This window comes from Anabrus simplex, chromosome 1 (genome assembly GCF_040414725.1).
Source record: "Anabrus simplex isolate iqAnaSimp1 chromosome 1, ASM4041472v1, whole genome shotgun sequence".
Classification (NCBI taxonomy): domain Eukaryota; kingdom Metazoa; phylum Arthropoda; class Insecta; order Orthoptera; family Tettigoniidae; genus Anabrus; species Anabrus simplex.
Window position 1 is genome coordinate 518,171,582 of NC_090265.1, and position 18,499 is coordinate 518,190,080.

The following is an 18,499-nucleotide window of genomic DNA, read 5'->3' on the forward strand; positions in this document are numbered from 1 at the left end:
TATGAAACGAGAATGGAGTGTGTTGCTGGAATGAACGATGACAGGGAAAACCAGAGTACCCGGAGAAAAACCTGTCCGCCTCCGCTTTGTCCAGCACAAATCTCACATGGAGTGCCTGGGATTTGAACCATGGTATCCAGCGGTGAGAGGCCAACGTGTTGCCGTCTGAGACACGGAGGCTTTTACTTGGGTAGTATAGTATCAAGATATGAGGTGGACGGTCGAATTAGCAAAGCAACTCAATTTTACCACAAAGTAAGACTACTGCTTTGGGATAAACAAGTACCATTAAAAGCAAAGATGTCATTATATAAATCATATTATACACCCAATCTCACAATCAGTTTGGAAACTACCACATTAATGAGATAAGACAACACAAAACTCCAAGCTGCAGAAATGAAGTTCCTACGCACCATGATACAGAAGAACAGGAAGGACAAATTCAGGAATGAAAAAGTTTGAGAGGCGGTGGGAATAGGAGACTCCCTACTACAGAGGATTCAGAAAGCAAGACTGAAGTGGTTTGGCCATGTAAGAAGGATGTTAAGCAGATTCAACTGTACACCAGTTCCTCTGTGGACTGCAAGAAGAGAATATGAAAGAGAAGTAAAAGGAAAAGACTAGTGGGCAGACCCAGAGGATGATGGACAGATCTGGTGAAGAAAGATGTCGAGGAGAGAGGACAAGATTGGGAGAAAATTATGAGAGAACAGTGGTTCATGGACAGACAAAGATGGAGAGGGCTCGTACACAACACTCGGACAGCAGGAGATGGTCAACGATGATGATGATGATGATGATGATGATGATGATGAATGTAAAATGTCCAGGTTACTCTTTTACATACATTTTGACAAATAATATGGTAATAATGAGATTCTGAGGAAGCAAATCCAAGTTTGTGGCATGCTACAATTTTGCTCAGCAAACACTTAGGAGCAAAAGTCATTACTACCATTTTAAGCATACCATCCAAGGTTATAATATGGAAAGCCCACTATGACCTGCACCTCATTCCATAACACTTCCAACACTACAAAACACAATTACTCAGCATTCTGATTTATGTTAAGCAAATTCAACTATACACCAGTTCCCTCTGTGGATCAGTGATAGAATGTCAGCCTCCGAATCCCATGATCGTAGGTTTAAACTCGGCAAAGGTAGTTGGACTTCAGAAGTGTGGAAAGGCTTCATTCGGCACTATATGTCGTACAATGTCAGCGTAGACACATTTGATTTTTACCCAACAAAATTAATTAAAACTCTTCGATAGAGCACCCCAGAGCACCCCCTCTGCCATCTCTTGGAGTAAAATGGAACATCAAAACTGATATCCAGGCAACCTAAATGACATCAGATCAAAATGCCCGTACATGGCAGAGCTAAGGTACGTGGTAATGGTTACAAGCAAATATCCCTTGACAGCTCCACACTCAAAATAAGGAACAAAAAACACAACATACATAAAATTGGAAGAGAGACACATATCACAGTAACAATTTTTAATCTATGCAAGGAATTACACAAAAACTTGGAAAATTATAATACAAGAATGTGTTCAGAACAAAAAATAGAACCCTTCTCAACCCAGAAACAACATTCGTAATTCAGTTACTTGGTTTAACAAAGAGAAACAGAGTAGATGCTCCAAGTTCTAAATTCAACAAACAGATCAACATTTTAAAATGAGGTATTTAGATCAGACTGGAGCACAAAATCATAACATACAGGATTCTGGACTTCAGTATACAGTCATCAATACAAGAATTGAAATTCTTCATTCTTCACTTCAGCTGGTTTTTTTTTTTTTTTTTTCCCCAACTTGCTTTACGTCGCACTGACACAGATAAATCTTATGGCAATGATGGGACAGGAAGGGGCTAGGAGTGGGAAGGAAGTGGCCGTGGCCTTAATTCAGGTACAGCCCCAGCATTTGCCTTGTGTAAAAATGGGAAACCATGGAAAACCATCTTCAGGGCTGCCGACAGTGGGGTTCGAACCCACTATCTCCTGAATACTGGACACTGGCTGCACTTAAGTGACTGCAGCTATCAAGCTCGGTCTCATCAGCTGTGTAGTACCTCTATCCAACATTCAAGAACAGGAGAAAAAGAAAAAGCATTCTTATCTCTCACATCATTCAAAATGACTTGCTAACTACAACATTGATAACAGACGCAAGGAATAAATATCATCATTATAATTTTCTTTTCTCTTGTCCACCAAACAAGTGGCTGTGTGGTTTGGGTCACATAGCTATCAGCTTGAATTTAAGAGAGAGTAGGTTCGAACCTTACTGTTGGCAGCCCTGAAGAGGGCTTTTGGTTGTTTCCTGTTTTCATACCAGGCACATGGGGCTATACCTTAATTAAGGCCACGGTCACCTTTTACCTACACCTTTTCCTTTCCTATCCATTGTCGGTATAAGACCTATCTGTGTCAGTATGACCTAAAGCGAAGTACTGTATCCTCTCGTCCAGCTTCAGCCGGGTTGGGAAGTTTATGGTACCTTCCTTTCTCATTCCATCATTCTTCTGTAATTCTGTTCCATTTCAGATTCCTTGCTATACTGGACTTGATCAAGCCTATCTGTCTTGCTTTGGGTTTCCACCTTGCTCTCTTTTCCTCAAACTTACCTCCATCATCTGTTACGGTACCGGTATACTTTCCTGCTCTCTTTATATCTTTCTCACTCTGTCTTTTGTACCACACTTCTTAGGAATTTCATTTTACTGGCTTGAATTTCTCTCTCCTCTCTTTTTCACACTATCCAGGCCTCCATTGTGTATTTTAGTGTGGGTATAAAATACATCTTGTACAGCATTTCCTCCTTCTTCCAAACTAGATTTATATTCTGTTAGAATCCAGTTACTTGTTGCACCATTTTTCTCATCTCTACATCTAGCCTTGCATTTTGCATTTGTTCACTTCCTTGGTATTAGTAGCTGTCCACTATCTCAAGGTTCTGACTTCCAGTATTTACGATTCCTTTCCCTATTCTGTCACCTCTTGATATCACATCATCGTCTGCTTTTCTCCACATTGAATTTCACAACATATTTTACAATTTTCTCATTCAGTGTGTCCAGATGTTCTTATACTTCCTTAGTTTCCATTCTCTACACCACAATATCATCAGCAAATAGCATCCATCACGTTCATTTCTCTTTCACCAAAGCTTCCTTGGACTCCTTTGTAAATTCATTCATTATAATTATAAATAATAATGATGACAACATGCTGTCAGCCCAGTTATATTCCTAAACAATTTGGTTCTCCAATCTTGGGTCTGAGCACAGTTAAAACACTTGCCATACATTGCATGTAAAATTTCCATTGTTTGCCAAGTCCGTTTCTTTAGTTGTTTCACATATTTTTTCCCTTGGGTACACTATCATGTGCCTTTACTATATTGAGAAATATCATCACTAGATCTTTGTCATACTCCCAAGGTCTGTCCATCAACTGTCTCTTACTAAAGACTAGCTGTCGTACCTGTCGTTGATGGATTACTGTTTGTATAATTGAGGCAGTAAAGTGGCAGAACACCTCAACTAACAATAGTGAGTCAATGTAATGTTATAGACATTGTAGACCACAACGTTTTGTTTTCTTCGAACTCGGTGATATTAGTGCAACCACCTCCCTTATGATACCCTTCTCCTTCATTCTTCGAGTGATTGCCTTTTCCTTCTCATTTTAATAGTCATCTTCATTATCTTCCTGACCAGTTGTGGCTAATGACTGAGTGGATTTGCAGCTTATTTAAACAATCAACACTACAATCACTATCATTATTAGCTAGTTGATTACCGTATCATGATGTCAGCATGATAGGGGTTATCACCATCAGCAAGAAACGTCTTAAATTCGCGAATATGTCCATTATTGTAACTTGTAAGGTAAAAATGTGAGACACATAAAAGATTATAAATTATGTCTTCTATTGTTGTAGAATTAATATTTCTAGAAATATTTGGAAGTTTGTGAAAAATGTAATCAGCTTGGCCATGTTGGAGGGAGTCATGAAAGGAGGAAAGAGGACCCACTTTACATTGTAAGGGCCACAATATTGAAAACCCATAAAATTGATCGACAATAACATTACATTGACTGTTGTTGTTGTTGTTGTGATATGCTTTGTCTTTTCTGCTGCCATTCATTGCCAATAGATGGCATTACTGCTGTGTACTGCATGAGCTAAGGGAGTTACCTGCCCGAGCAGATGTTGGGAGTGAATTTTTTTTTTTAGGGGAAGTACAATTGGGCAGCCATCCTCTATGCCCGAGTAGAACAGCCTGCCTGAGTGTTGGTGTGAAGTTGCATGCCATTACGCTGATCATACATGTTTGTTAAATACTGGTACGTGACACATTGGTTCATCCCATATTCATACTTTCAGTCTTGCTGCGGATCGGACTTAGTTTTTCCACTTACCTCAACCACCAGATTTGCTGATGGTATTGTTATTTTATCTGAGACTGCATAAGATCTGTAGAAATTGCTGAGTGGTGTGGACAAAGTCTTGGGTAAGGAGTACAAGATGAAAATAAGTAAGACCAAAACAAAAGTAATGGAGTGAAGTCGAATGAAGTCAGATGATGCAGGAAATATTAGATTAGAAAATGAAGTCTTAAAGGAAGTTGATGAATATTGTTACTTGGGTAGTAAAATAACTAACAATGGCAGAAGTAAGGAGGACATAAAATGCAGACTAGCACAAGCAAAGAATGCCTTTCTTAAGAAAAGAAATTTGCTGACTTTGAACATTGATATAGGAATTAGAAAGATGTCTGAAGACCTTCATCTGGGGTGTGGCATTGTATGGAAGTGAAACATGGATGATAACTAGCTCAGATAGAAAGAGAAAAGAAGCTTTCAAAATGTGATATTACAGAAGAATGCTGATGGTGAAATGGATAGATTGGATCACGAATTAAGAGATACTGAATAGAATTGGTGAGAGGAGATTGATTTAGCTAAATTTGATGAGAAGAAAAGATAGAATGATAGGACACATCTTAAGACACCCAGAACTTGTGCAGTTGGTTTTTGAAGGAAGTGTAGGTGGTAAGAACGGTAGGGGTAGACCAAGGTATGAATATGGCAAGCGGATGTAGCAGTTACATAGAAATGGAAAGGTTAGCACAGAATAAAGTGGCATGGAGGGCTGCATCAAACCAGTCTATGAACTGATGACACAAACAACAACAGTAAGTCATATGTGAACCACGTTTGGTTGAAATTGCCCCCCCCCCCCCCCCACACACACACACACGTCAAATCCTGTTTCTTCAACTCATTATTGAAACTGTGAGATGTTAGACTCACCTGAAACATGGCCACTCCTATCAAAACAGTAGCTGCAACTACTACAGCCTTCCCTAGGATCAGCACTAAATCCCCCAGACAGTTGATAGCTCCTAGTCGAAGGATATTGGCTGCTATCAGCTGGAAGGCTTCACGTCCGGCCTTGCAGAAATTGTAGCCAAACATTGCTGTAATCACGTTTTTGCATTATTATCCTTGAAACTGAATTATTACAAGATTCATTTTTGTCATAAGCTTCTTTCATCACTAGTAGATGAAATAAAATGAAAATCCACAGCCTGTTTCCAGTCATTCGACCGGGTCAGGAATGGAATGAATGAAGCTCCCATCTAGCGGTGAGGTTAGGAATTGTGCCGGCTGCCGAAGCCTGCCGCACTCCATTGGGGCAATGATTAATGAATGACAGATGAAATGAAATGATATTGGAGAGTGTTGCTGGAATGAAATATTACAGGGAAAACCAGATTACCCAGGGAAAAACCTGTCCCGCCTCTGCTTTGTCCAGCACAAATCTCACATGGAGTGATTGGGATTTGAACCACAGAATCCAGTGGTGGGAGGCTGGCGCAGTGCTGTCTGAGACATGGAGGCTCTCACTAGTAGATATACTAGATATACTAGATATACAAAATGGATTTGATTGAGTGTATAGGTGGTGATATTCTATCCGATAAGCAAATTCAATACGGTAACTACAACACAGTTACGTGCCATATGAAAGTGGTGGTGATGGTGATTACTGTTTTAAGGTAAAGAATACATCCACTGCTGGTCATAAGAGGCAACTAAAATGGAAACACACTGTGGCTGTCCACTTGGAAGTGTGCATTGGTGACCACAGGTCTCCTAGCTGAGTCTGGCATTCTGGCATGGCTTTAACTCACTTCCTTTCCTTTCCTATTGAACCTCCCTTGCTCAACTCTTGTTCTCTTCTAACTCCAATGATATTTTACTTGTACCTTCATTTTTCAAATGTCAACTACTTCTGTATTTTCCTCTGATTGTGTTAGGAGGGGATAGTTGTACTTTCCCTTAAAACAATAATCACCACCACTACCAAAGTACACTAACATAACGGTACCCTCCCTCTTCAATCAGAAAGGGACTTCATTCTTTGAAGAATGAAGGTATCAGCAAAAGAAAGAGAAGGTTCAGAAAGGACGTGCAAATTAAAGACTCACTAGGTCTTGTAAACTTAACACATTTGTTGCTGCCTGACACATCTGTGCGTCATGTCGTTCATGTCATTGTATAGGCCTATGATCAGATTTTTCTTGTCTTTACTAGTCTGCACTGTGATTGGGCTATGTTCCTCTGTAATGGCATTCGGACAGGTTCAAGTTATATGTTTGGATTATTGGTTCATGACTTCTTGTTTTCAAACATGGTGTAATAACTAGGGCCCAGATTTTTAGGTTTTAAACTATTTTATTCCTTGCTAGCTAACTGCAGTATATTAACTTACTTATCCATTTCATTACCATTGGAGTAAATTACTCAAATCTTATAAAACCGAAAAAAAACTAAATAAGACATTAAAACCTTAAAAAAAACTAAATGGGCTCTTCAAGACAGTATTACGTTATTTTGAAGTAGAAGTACCAAATATTAATGAAATTGAATGCTTTTTTAAATAAACATTATGCACGACTTTTTGAAAAGACTTCATGGTTTGGAACTGGGAGTGGTTTGTAAGTATAACTAGTGCGAGCGAAACAACGTAATACGATACTATTCCACTAGGGTACAGCACAAAACAAGAGAGAACCTCCTGGCATTCACTGACCTGTATCTAGCAGGTACAAGCCCGCCTAACTTGCCAGCTTAAGTGCATCTCTCATCGTGTACGGTCGACTACCGCCAGCTAAAGCACTGTTCACTGTTTAGCTCTATACACATTATTATGCGACAGACTATAATTAATTTTTCCTATAAATCAATTTATTAATGAAGGCAGTTTAAGAAGCTTACGCGTCTCAGAAATAGCGATGCCTAAAGACAGGTCATTTCAAAGTTGCTTGATTCGCCAGTGGATTGGTAACGATCCGGAATTTACTACAGATGGCAAAATTATATTTTGTCAAGTCTGCCAAAAGCAGGTAAGGAATTATTTAGCATAACTCCAATAAAAATAAAAATCCCCATTACTGTAATGAAAAGTAAGTTTTATAGAAAATTATAAATTAGTTAACATAAATATTATGGGCACTTGTAAGACGAATGCTGCAAAGCAAACCTCAGATGAGTAATAGTACAGTAAGCGCAATTTTTAGTGGTACCTAATTTTACGGGGGTGAGGAGTAAGGAGGGAGCTTTCCCAGTTCCGGTAATACTGCTAAATTCAATGGAAATGAAATCTGAAGTGAATCGAAAGTATGATCGATGGATATGAATTTTCTAAACCTTTATTATCTTAGCATTAATTCTCTGAAATATCACTTCTACAATTATCACTGTTATCTGCAGTACTATTAATTCTCAGACATATCACTTCGACAATCACTTTCACAATTGTCACTGCTATCTGCAGTACTATTAATTACAATCTCGTCCATGGCTATTTCCATAACACCGTCGTGCCTCCGATGAGGTATAATTTTATTTATTATCTCTGAGGTATTCTTCTTTATCTCCTTCTTCTGGGCATCTGTGTGATTTTTGAGTTTTTTATTTTTGTTTGTTGTGAGAATAATTTTAATTATAATAGGGTTTTATTTTATTATATATGATTTGGTGATTTATTCCCCTTCCAGTTCTTTCATCTTTCTGCATTACCCCTCCCAATCTGCGGCAGATACTAAATGGAATGCCCCGATGCTCAATTGTTGTAAGTTAACTGCTGACAGGTCTCCCGTAATATTGTGTCCTTTGAATTTGCGTTTTATTTTTGCCTGTCTACAATAAACAATAATTATTTTTTTAACGTATTTTTTCCAGGTGGCATATGACCAAAAATCACATTTTGTGCAGCGCAAGGAATCTGCAGGACATATCAGTAACAATGCTATCAAGATGAGGAACAATTTTCCATTGCACCAGCCACTAATTTCCAGTTTTCCTGGCACTTCAATGGTGGATAATTTTAATATCCGTTTATGCTATTTGCTTTATGTCACACCGACTCAGATAGGTCTTATGGCGACAATGGGATAGGAAAGGCCTAGGAATGGGAAGGAAGCGGCTGTGGCCTTAATTAAGGTACAGCCCAAGCATTTCCCTGGTGTGAAAATGGGAAACCACGGAAAACCATCCTCAGGGCTGCTGACAGTGGGGTTCGAAACCACTATCTCCCAATTTCTGGATACTGGCTGCACTTAAGTAACTGCAGCTATTGAGCTCGGTAATATCCGTTCATGTGAAACGCTGGTTTCAGCAAACGTGCCATGGAATGCGCTAACCATAGCTTGCACCGCCCGAGATGCTCTTCGCATTCTTTGGCCAAGAGAAAAACAGGATGGCAAGTTTTTACTTCTTTTGAGTGATAGTGCGGCATATATGATCAAAGCTGGTGAAGTATTGAAGAGTTTCTACCCTAACATGCTGCATGTAACTTGCATAGCCCATGGCTTACACAGATTGGCTGAAGAGGTTAGAAATAATTTTCCATGAGTAAACAGTATTGGTGTTTCTTTAACCTCCTAGCCGCATTCTCACATTCCAGGAAATGTTGCCTCAAACTCCTCTTCCTCCCAAACCCATCATCACTCATTGGGGGACATGGCTCAGTGCAGCCGTATACTATGCCAATCACTTTGAAGACATTAAAAATGTTATAAATTCTTTTGATGTCGATGATGCACTCTGCATAGCGAAGGCTAAAACAGCTCTCGCGAGCAAGAACGCTCTTTCACTTGCCTTTGTTAGGGCACAATTTGCTGATCTTCCTGCAACTATTGAGCGTGTTGAGTCGGCATCGTTGCCATTAAAAGATTTAATAGATGTTGTGGATTCCATTTCGAAGAAGGAAATATCAGGACCAGTGGGTGAAGCCTATTCACTCGAGCTCACCAAAATTCTACAGTGGAACCCTAGATTTTCAACAATGAACAGTGTGTCTGCAATATTTCAGGGAGAAGAAATTCCTGACGAGGTACCATGAGGACCGAGAGCTATTTCTTCAATGAAGCTTGCTCCAATGACTTCTTGTTGTGTGGAGCGTACATTTTCCCGCTATAAGAATATTTTGAGAGATAACAGAAAAAGTTTTACTCTGAAAAATCTGGAAATGTATTTAGTTGTACAATGTAACAGCAAGTGAAAACTGTGTTCTGTGCTTCTGAAAATGTTTCTTGATGCATTGGAAGTAACAAAAATTTAACCTACATGAACCATTTATTGTATTTGCACATAAATATTCTTTGTTATTTTCAATTTCAGTTGGTATGATGTGTTTGAAATGCTTTCATTAAGCCATTCTGTCCCATATTTAGAGAATATTTTGAAATGAGTGGTGTAGTTTTGTACTAGAGAAGCGTGAAGGTTACAATAAAGTACAAAAAAGTTTGATTGAATAGTATAACTTTAGTAATGATTGAAATGATCATTAAAAACTATTTCAGGAGGATAAAAGACTTAAACAAACTATTTTGAGCTATTAAAAAAAACTCAAACATGGTTTTTAAGAACCTAAAAATCTGGACCCTAGTAATAACGTATGAAAGTGACGGTGAAAATTCTACTAGTCCTTCAAATTCCAACACATGCAAAAGGCAAATCAATGAGAAAGCAATGTAAATTGTGCTACAAAAAGGGGAAAAGAACTCTGCCATTTATTATTGTCATCAGTTTCCTGAAAAATCCTGCACTTTGCTTTAGGATTTACCACTAGTGCTATACATGATATGAATGACTGAAATAATATTCAGTATTGCATCAAAAAACAGTTAATGTAGGATATTCTTGGTGTGAACAATTATTACATAACAAAGTAATATCATTTGTTACAATGTAATGTAGATATGCTGTATTAATAACATGCACATCGATGATGCATGTATGGGTCTACCAACACCTAGGATATTATATCATTCTTCAGTGCCGACAGATGATTTTTCATGTGTATGTGTAAAATCTTTACTTCTAATGTTAAAATTACCATGTACTACCGTTTAACCAATAGAAAGGAAAGAAAACATACCAGGTCATGGGGAAATTTATAGGTTTAATTAAGGTGGCAGTGAATGTGTTAACACCATCAGGACTAGAAGAGAACAAGAGTTGAATAAAGGGGGTTGAATAGGAAGGGCAAAAGTGAGGAGCCTGGGACAATTGAATGAAAGCAATGCCAGAGTCAGATCGGGACCTCGTGGTTGCCAACTAACCCTCCCGATTTGAGAGCTGAGGTGGTAAAGAAAGGATCGGTTCACCTAGAAGAATGCAAGTTAGATTGCCCATCAGGAATATTAAAAATTTGGGAGCAAATTAATATCCACTTTTAGAGGTATGTGACCCCTAATCAGTCTATACCAAAAAAGAGTATGTGGTTTATTTCTGGGGACAACAGCTCTCTTCCACTTACTGACTAGTTTACAGATAGTGGAAGCCAGGGCTTCATGGCTTTGTTTGATTTGCTAATCATGGACATTCGGTTATTGAAGGAGTTGATGATTGGTATGATCTTGAGCAAAATATGATACCATTTATTGTGCATAAAGGTCATGTAACTTATGAGTGAAATTACATTGACTTTGAATTGCTCAAACTGCTACTCTCACCTTGATTTCTCCATCTTTGTTTAAAGTGTGTGATTGTGACATCCATGCATTCTATCTAGCAACACTGTCAATGGGGTTTTGCTGTAAGACCAATACTGACACCTTGTTTTCGCATGTGGTAGAGGCTCATCCACCCAATATATCAGGTTATTTACTACTGCCCGACACGCAACATAGGGGTCGAGATTGTGTAGTCTACTCCATTCCTATAAGAGGGACCTGAGCTAGACTGTTGAGATCCCAGCCAGACCAACAGATTGATTTTTTTTTATTTTTAAAAATATTTACAATAAACTTTTGTTAGCTGGCCCTGCGGTGTAGGGGAAGTGTGCCTGCCTCTTACCCGGAGGCCCCAGATTTGATTCCTGGCCAGCTTGAGTATTTTTACCTGGATCTGAGGGTTGGTTTGAGGTTCACTCAGCCTACCTGATTACAACTGAGGAGCTATCTGATGGTGAAATGGCAGCCCCGGTCTATAAAGCCAAGAATAATAGCCGAGAGGATTCGTTGTGCCGACTTCATGACACCTCATAATCTGCAGGCCACCAGGCTGAGCAGCGGTCGCTTGGTAGGCAATAGCCCTTTGGGGCTGTTGTGTCATGGGGTTTGGTTTGTTTGCTAAATTTTTGTTTGTGCTTTAACATTGCAGTAACACAGATCAGTTTTCAGTGATGCTCGCATAGACTAGGACTTCCAAGGTCATGCTATAGCCCATAGCCCCAGCATTTACCTGGCATGAAAATGGATAGCCGTCTCTAACTCTTTGCTCTCGTATGTTTAATAAGTTCTGACATTACTATCTCCCATTGTGCTTGTACAGTATATGCCAGAACAAATGGTACTGAAATTACAAACACGCTCTGAACATTAAACAGTACTGAAGAATGTTGCCAGAAACCTGCCACTGCAATGCACCAAGATGGAGCTACATCCCAAACTACAACGGGGTCACTTGCCCTTCTGCAATAACACTTTGGAGATCACTTAATATCCTGTATCTTTCCCACTCTCTGGATCTCATGCCTACATATGGGCATGCTGAAAGAATCCATTTTCCAGTTACATGACCTACACAGGAATGTTCCCAAATTACAAGAGAATATACAGTCATTTTTGTGTCCTTGGGGATATCTGTGTTCATCAACATGTTCGACAATCTATAGGACTGTTATGTACAGTGCGTGAGACACGAGGGTACATATTTTGAACACACGTTGTACGCAGATGGTTGGATCGAGTTGCCATTGCCACTTTACATGTTATAATGATGTGTCTGGATCTTTAGATCATGTTTGTAATTTCAGTACCGTTCGTCTTTCTGTATACTGTATGTTGAAACTCTTGCAATATATGTTTATTCTCCATTAGCATGTCTAATGCCAGCTGTTTAAGCTTTTAGCAGCTCTAGGGCAATATCACACCTATAAAGCAACTTGCGGTCTTGGAATAGATTGTTCATGTCAGGATGAGGAGTCACTCAGAGGAAAGCCACACTCAGAAGTTTATAACATACTGTGCTCAATGTAGTAACAGATAAAGCTAAGAAAGACAAAGAGAAACTCTTTTCTTCTCTAAAACCTCATCGATTAAACTAGTCCCCCCTGTGGGCGAAGGCAGTATCCCCTGCCTGTCATAAGAGTGGACTGAAAGGTATCCCAGGGCTCTCAACTTATGAGATGTGACTGTATGTGAGGCCTATTGAGTCTTTCAGTTTCACATCCTTCATGGCCTTTCTCTTTCCCTTTCTTTTGTTGATAGGCATCTTCCTTTCTCACTTCTAATTAGTGTTAAGAGAATGGTTGCCTGGTTGTACTTTCTCTTAAAATAAATCACCTTGAAGCCATAAGACCTATCTGTGTCGGTGCGACTTAAAACAAATTCACGCAAAAATAGAAAGAAAGAAAGAAAGAAAGAAAGAAACCACCACCACCACCACCACCACCACCCACATCAGTGAAACTCATCATTAAGGTGTTTCCTTACATGTATATAGGTGCTGCCTTTGTTTGATTACTGTGATATCATGTATGGCAGACTAAGTGGCACCCTCTCTAATAGACTTCAGTGAGCTCCTCAGAATGCTTGTGTCTGCTTTATAATGAACATTCCAAAATTTGATCATATAACTCCTGCATTCCCTGAATGGTACTGAAATTACAAACACGCTCTGAACATTAAACAGTGTTGTAGCTATCATTCATTGCTTCTAAAACCAAACCAAACCCCATGGCACAACAGCCCTTGAAGGGCCTTAGCCTACCAAGGGACTGCCTCTCAGCCCGAAGGCCTGCAGATTACGAGGTGTCGTGTGGTCAGCACGACAAATCCTCTCGGCTGTTATTCTTGGCTTTCTAGACCGGGCCCGCTATCTCACCGTCAGCTAGCTCCTCAATTCTAATCATGTAGGCTAAGTGGACTTCGAACCAGCCCTCAAGTCCAGGTGAAAATCCCTGATCTTGCCGGGAATCAAACCCGAGGCCTCCGGGTAAGTGGCAGGCACGCTACCCCTACACCACGGGGCCGGCTCATTCATTGCTTTTACTCCACAAAATAATACACAAGCAGACACACTCTTATCTAACAGATTCTTTTCAGTTGCTCTCAACCATTCATAACATCGTGACAGAGCTGCTGCTAACCTAACCCTCAAAATACCAAATCAAAGAGCCACACTCTACAATAATTTTTTTGTTGCCAGTACAATTCGAACATGGAATTTGTTGCCCAATGAACCAGTATTTAAAAAGAAATGTCGGCAGCGGTGCTTGAACGGATCAAGTTGAGTGTAAATATATGAATTCTGTTTTCCTGCTTTGTTATTTAATTCTGTGTGTCATGATGTTTTAAGTTACTAAATTTGTTTTTATTGATGCATTAGGACAATTTTCTTTATTCTGGATTATTTTATATATGTTTCTTTTTTTTTTTTTCCTTTAATGTGTTTTTGTATATGTTTATACAGTTTAGTATGAGAGAGAGAGATTTTAAAACATGGTTTGGCCAGAGTCATGCCATGTCTATAAAGACATTATAATATAAAGTCGTATAGAGTCTTTAAGTGTTCTGATCTGTAAAACTAATGCAAGATTGATAAATATTAGAAAATGCCAGAAAAAGAAAACATTTAATTAATAACAGAATGGTATGTTTTGTTCCTGAAAGAACATAACCAGATTCTGTCAAATCACACATCTTTTGTTCTTTCGGGAATTAAACATATCATTCTGTTATATTATCTTTCGAATCTGGTCGTCGAAGGACCATGTAAAACAACCCGTTTTTGTGTTGAATTCCTGCTTCTTTTCTTGCTCATCAATAGCTCTTCATTCTTTTGCTTTGTTGTTTTCTCCACCCTTCTGTCCAGATGTAACTTCTTTTCTTGCTTTCTTACTCCTGAAAACTTTTAAAATCTTGTTTTAACATTCTAAAAGTTGCTCTGTTTTATGTCTTCAGTTTTCCCCATTTCTTCCTTGTCTTTCGTTATCACTTGAACCCACTGATTGTCATTCTTACTTCTGTAGACATGTTTAAATATTTGTTTGGTGAGTCTGTTGTCATCCATTCTCATTATGTGGCCAAAATATTAACTCTCCTCTTTCTGACTTTACCTGACATCTTTTCGATTTCTTTGCTCGTCCTGTTCTTCGTTCTTCCTGTAACTTAACTCTCCATTTTTTCTTGCATTTGTTTTCAGTGGTCCCCAAATTTTTCTCAGAATCTTAATTTGCTTTCTCTCTCTCTCTTCTACTTCACTTGATTATATGGCACAGAGACTTTCTGGCTCTCTTACTGTATTGTAATGTCTAATTGTATTTGAAAGATTCTTCCTATTATAGATATCCTTAGACAGTTGCTACGCTAGTTCCATTTGTTCACTCTTGTTTTGTTGGCTTCCTTGTCTAGTGCATTAATTTGAATTACTTCACTTATTAAGTATTAAAATTTATCATTTTTTTTAAAAAAAAAATTTCCATCTTCCATTCTTAACACTTCAGGTGCATTTCTGATGTTGGTCATGAATTTAATCTTATCAAAAGATATTTGAAGTCCAACTTTCCTTGCAACTTCTTTCAGAATTTTCTAAAATTTTCTCTATACTTCCAGAGAAGACTGCAATGTTGTTAGCAAAAGCCAAGCAGTTTATACCTACCCACTTAATTTTTGATCATAGCCTGACCTCATGATGTAATCCTCTTTCTTTCAGTTTCACCTCCCACACTCTTATTACTTTTGTCCAGGCCACAGTTAAAAAGAATCGGAGAAAGCCTGTCTCCCTGTCTAACACTGGTTTTAATTTTAAATTCTTCTGAGATCTTTCCCATAAATTTCACCTTAGATTTTGTTTCTGGGAGTGTTTACCTAATTATGTTACTTGACTTTGAGTCAACTCCAAATTCTTCTAGGATGTAGAATAGGTACTATCATTTCCTTGTTATTCTGTCTCATATTATAGTCTTCAAATTAAATATATGTGTTCAGTGCAGGACCTGCCTTTTCTGAATCTGCCTTAGCATTCTCCTATTTGTTTGTCTATTATGCACTCTATCCTGTTTTGGAGAGCTTTTGATAGTATCTTATATGTGACTGATATTTACCTGTAATTATTAACATCTGTCTTGTCACCTTTCTTATGTAATGGGTGTATCAAAGCATGCTTCCAATCCATTGGGATATTTTTCACTACGTCTCTTAGTTCTTGTCTTGATCGATTACCTGCTTCCTTCCACGATTCTGCCACAATCATATCTTCCCCTGCAGTTTTGTTATTCTTTCATTTATCAGTGATGTCATCTATTTCTTTCTCATCAGATGGGCCCAAATCTCCAGTTTCTGTTGTTGGTCGATTAAATTCTAGTCTTTCTTTAGGCTCTTTCCAAAGTATTGTACCAGGATTGACCTACATCAAGTATTTCTTAAATAAAATATGCCATAAAGAATTTATAAAGTATTAGCGAGTGTATTTTCAGCACTGATACTAACAAAGTCTTGCAGGAGCAAGTACTCAACTTGCACAATGCTACTTTCGTAATCACACAGCCAGCGTGGTGTCAAGGACAGGTTGCGTCATACGATCTGGAAACATCCATCCAAGAACATTTTCTATGTCTTAAACCAATTAAGGTTTTGATTCAGAAACAACTGTATCTTATAGTGCACATTTCAAATGTCTGCTCATGTTAATTTGTCTAAAATTGATCCAGGGATTACAGAGATATTCAAGATTTTATAAAACATTACATCAGAGCTAGATCTATACAAAAAGGCCATAACTCTTGGTCTTGTCACAGCTGTTCACACCGGCAATATGACGATGTTGGTTCGCTGCATGATACAGAGTCAGCCTGCAGGGCGAGATTATGCCTAAGTGATGTGCGAGTTGTGGAACATAGAATGATTCCGGCGTTACGCTACTTATAAACTTTCACTAAGTAGAATCTTGTTGAAGAACTTATAAATTGAAGAAGGTTATTCTAAGACTTGTATAACTAACATTTATGTGTGTGCTAGAAGCCATAATAGTGATTTTTTTCAGGTGAACTCAACTACAACATTAACATTACGATGTGGATAACAGAATATATACCATGCTTGCGATCTTTCAGTGACAGCTCCTTCATCTTCTTAATTTTTGCCATCTGTACTTCTTACTTCTATTTAAAGGGCATAATTCCTGGGCAGCCGTGGATATTTTCCCTTTCATCATTCTTTTATTACATATTTCTTTTTTTCAGGTATATAATTAATCACATGTTTTTTAAAAGGAAACTGGAAAACTGGAAAACTTAAAGATTATGTGTTAACTAATTTGGAACTGAAAAGGCAATGGCATCCACTTTAAGAAGAAATGCAATCATGGAAATACATTTTTAAAAGTACTAGATTTGTTTACAAATTTTTTTATCTTAAGAAAATGTTGCAATACTGTGATACTTTTTCAGAAAAATACCTACAAGTGAAGTTATGTAACTAGCCAAACTTCTTGAATGTTAACCCGGCATTACTCGCTAGGTCTCTACGAGCGCCGTTACTTGCTAGTGAGCGCAGCGCTCACCTTCATTTTAAAAGGCCAAAATTTGCCCATATAAAGATGGAGGTATTTTTAATACATCAAATTGAGTCCAACCTCACTTATCAAAACCATTTCATCTCTGTCCAATAATAATAATAATAATAATAATAATAATAATAATAATAATAATAATAATAAGGATTGAACCTGCCAAGTTGGGGTCGGAGCGCCAGTTCCTGAACCGTCTGAGCACAGTGCTAGGAACACGAATACTTAAATTTGAACAAACAGTTATTTATTTAGAAACCCTAATAATTAAATTAAACAAATTTGACGTAGGAGGATTATGCTAGTACAAAATAAATTATTCAAACATATAAATCAACATAACAGGAAACAAATATTTTACACACTTAGTCATCATTTCACATTTTACATTCGAACTACACTCACTCATCACTTTCGTTGATCTCAGCACCATTTTTGGAACACTGTTTGCACATTATTACAGTATGTTCTTTGCAAATGGCTGCAGCACACTGCACACATCGAGCGGTCGTTTTTCTGTTCTTCTTGCATGGACAATACATGCACTTTTGATGTTGTACCCCATGAGGACCCTGCTGTTGCTGCTGTTCCACTTCAGGCAAACCAGCTTCTCTTCTTATCTGCATTTTCAAAATTGTATCCAGATTTACAACTGATGATCGTGTAACCAAGTGTGATTTTACCAGCTCTCTGCTCAAACATTTCAGATACTCGCGCCGTGACTCGGTATGATCTGTGTTGCTGCGATAAATGATTTGGCTATTTATAGCAGCAATATTCTACAGTGAAAAGAAAATAGTGAGGGGCCACCTACAACTTACTCGAGCTACTGAATATAGACTCTTCATTTCATCGACAACATCAACTGCGCCTTTAGTAAGGTTGTAAAAAGTTATCACCTCCGATTTCTCCATATCTTCAGTATCTGGATCAATTTTGTCACTATCGTGCATTGTAGAAAGCATGAGAATATTTTTGTTTCTTTTTGAAACATACGACACCAAGAGACACTTTTCTCCATACCCAAACATGCTGCTATAAACTGGTCTCCCTCTGACATCAAGAAACGAAGGGGGAATCTCACGTTTATTCTTCCTGAGTGTGCCGACAATCGTCGTGCGGTGATTTTCCAAAAGATCGATGGCTAATGGCACAGAGGTAAACCAATTGTCTGTTGTAATATTACGCCCTGTGCTGGCAATTGGCTCAATTAGTCGTTTCACCACGCTCCTTGCGCTATTATCCATTTTATATGGGCCATCAGGTTGCTGTCCTGCATAAATTTCCAGTTTCAGGGTATAGAATATCCTGGAATCCACCAAAGCAAACATCTTAATTCCATATTTATTAGGTTTTCTAGGCATAAATTGCCGGAAGCTACATCGCCCTC

At 38.4% G+C, this 18,499-nt stretch overlaps 1 protein-coding gene across 1 annotated transcript in view; it reads right to left on the bottom strand.

Annotated features, from left to right (window-relative positions):
- Window positions 1-18,499, bottom strand: part of LOC136875822 (choline transporter-like protein 1) — an 86,244-nt gene that overhangs the window by 11,694 nt on the left and 56,051 nt on the right. Inside the window, exon 13 of the mRNA XM_068228025.1 lies at window positions 5,338-5,504. Within this exon, the coding sequence (XP_068084126.1) occupies window positions 5,338-5,504 (167 nt within the window). The remainder of the gene's footprint in view (window positions 1-5,337; window positions 5,505-18,499) is intronic.